This window comes from Atta cephalotes (genome assembly GCF_000143395.1).
Source record: "Atta cephalotes unplaced genomic scaffold scaffold00021, whole genome shotgun sequence".
NCBI classification, from domain to species: Eukaryota; Metazoa; Arthropoda; class Insecta; order Hymenoptera; family Formicidae; genus Atta; species Atta cephalotes.
This window is the reverse complement of record NW_012130085.1, coordinates 2,982,102-2,984,486: the sequence shown is the minus strand read 5'-3', so window position 1 is coordinate 2,984,486 and position 2,385 is coordinate 2,982,102. Positions and strand designations below refer to the sequence as shown.

The 2,385-nt window shown below is 27.1% G+C and overlaps 1 protein-coding gene across 1 annotated transcript in view; it reads right to left on the bottom strand.

Annotated features, from left to right (window-relative positions):
* Positions 1-1,990, bottom strand: part of LOC105619452 — a 25,443-nt gene extending 23,453 nt beyond the window's left edge. The window contains exons 1-2 of the mRNA XM_012200969.1: positions 1,971-1,990; positions 1,065-1,144 (exon numbers count right to left, since the gene is read on the bottom strand). Of these exons, the coding sequence (XP_012056359.1) occupies positions 1,065-1,144; positions 1,971-1,990 (100 nt within the window). The remainder of the gene's footprint in view (positions 1-1,064; positions 1,145-1,970) is intronic.
* Between the last annotated feature and the right edge of the window lie 395 nt (positions 1,991-2,385).

Below are 2,385 nucleotides of genomic sequence, written 5' to 3'. Positions count from 1 at the left end.
AGAGAGAGAAAGCGACAGCACCAACTATACAACATATATCTTTATAATTTTTTTCTCTTTTTACGAAATTACATAAAAATTAGCATATTCGATTAAATGCCGATGAAAGAATTATATGCTTACTACTTCGTCAATCACATAATTGTGGTCTTTTGTACAAGACCAATTTGACGGATACCTACATCCTGAAAAATGTTAAAGAATTTCTGAGAATTGCAAGGCTAGTTAGCATGTGTTTTCTTGCAAATTATTCAACGCTCCTTACCAAAGATGATATACCATCAGCTATAAAGGTTAACACTGGTCAATTACATTTATGCAAATATAAAAAATATGTTAATCATCGGAATGGTGATTTTCCTTTTATTTCTTCTACTAAAAAAGCATATGTGCTCATAATAAATATAAATAAAGCTTTATTCTATTTCATGTTCCGCAAAATATTTTAAACAGTGTTGTTTTATTTTAAAAATATATTATGTGATAAAAAAAACAAAGGCAATATAAAAAATAGTTAGCTTTAATACACGTCTTTTTGGAGTCCTTTCTAATTCTTCGTGCAAACTTTTTAAAGTCTGTACACTTTAAATTAAAAATTATTACTTTTTCAATTAAAAAAGCTGATTTTATATATTATTTTTGCAAAGTATACATTTATATTTATGTCGGATTTTATTAATTGTCGAGTCGGATATGTCCATCTAATAGATTGTACATTTTCTGCATATGTTGACTATAATTATCGTTATTTCCATATGTCAGTACAAGTCATTCTCTGTATTATGCATAGAATGTCCAGTTTAATTCTCTTGAAAAATACAACATTATCTATTAAAGAGAATGATATTATAAACAAGGCAAAAATTCTTCTTTTAAGAATGTAACAGAATTTGTGAGAATACTGTGGGCATAGATTGAAAATGTTACGGCGACGCAAGTCCATGGCGAAATCAGGCCGCGGGGTGTTAGCGTCACCTCGCTAAGAGTGACGCGTGAGATGAATAAGTAATGTGCATTAACGCAAGACAAGTAATGCTCTTTTTTTTACGATAAAGTATGCTTACCGGAAATATCGAACTGGTTAATTGTTGACGATAGAGCTGACACCACGATAACAAATACACACAGCAGTAGCAGGCTGCCTCTGAAACCAAAATAGAAGACCCATTATTTCTTTGTTCTGTTGAAATCATTTTATAAAGGGTGATGCACAATGCAATCAAATAAAGCGCAAATATCTTCCGCAGGATTTATTTATTTTTTAAAGAACCTTCTTAAAAGCACTAGAGGGGAGAATTTGTTAAAGTTAAAAAAATATCTTTTAAATCCTTTTGTGTACATATAGATTACAATAAAATATTATTGAAATTAAGAACGTATTATTAAAAGAAGAGTTAAAAATTATTTTCAAATAGTGATGCGACTATAGTTTATATCGTTACATGATAAAGATAATTATTAAATGTATTATAAAGAAGTAATTTTATTAAATTTTATTAAATTACTCTTCAATTTAAATTATTTTCTGTTAATAACTTGAATAGTAATATTATACAAATATGTCTGTAAGTTTACAAATTTGTAAATTTAAATAATATCAAAATTGAATATCACAAAATTAGGTTTTTTTCTTTTGAAGAAATTGTATTTAATATTTTAATAAGATTAGTGTATAAAATATATATATATATATATTTTTTTATTTTTTTAATTAATAATAATAATAATAATTTGTCGTGTGACAGCACCTTTATTCACCATGAAAAGTTTCGGCATAAATAATAAAAAAGAAATTAAAAAAGTATCTGAATTGTCCATCATATCCGTGAAAATATATAGTGTACAACGACATTGCAAATGCTTTCAGGTAGTCGTATGTACTTTCTCTGTGAGAGAAAAAAGAAAGAAAAAAAAAGATCAAGAACAAGCCGATTGAATTCGTCGCATTCTCGATATGAGAATCCGCTTACTCGCTTTGACCGGTGTTCATTCCAGTTTTGATTGTGCGCATTGACAATAAGCATCGATTTTTATTTTCACAACTTCGAATTGTTTTAATCGATTGTGTTTCACATAAACTGAAATAAAATTATATTTAATTATATTTAATGTCATATATATTTATTTCCTAATGATGATATTAGGTATATAATACACAAAAATTACATTTTACATTCGTTTTAATACATAAAAATATAAAAATATATATAAATAGGCAGTAATATATTATTGAAAATTTGAAATGAATTTTCCCTTCGCGATTCAGCTAATTAAGTGTTTAAATAAAATGCAAGATGTGAAGAATGTGAATTTAACGCGATTTGATAGAATGTGATCATAAATATATATTTGCGAGAAACGTGTTTTACGCCATATGGTTCACTG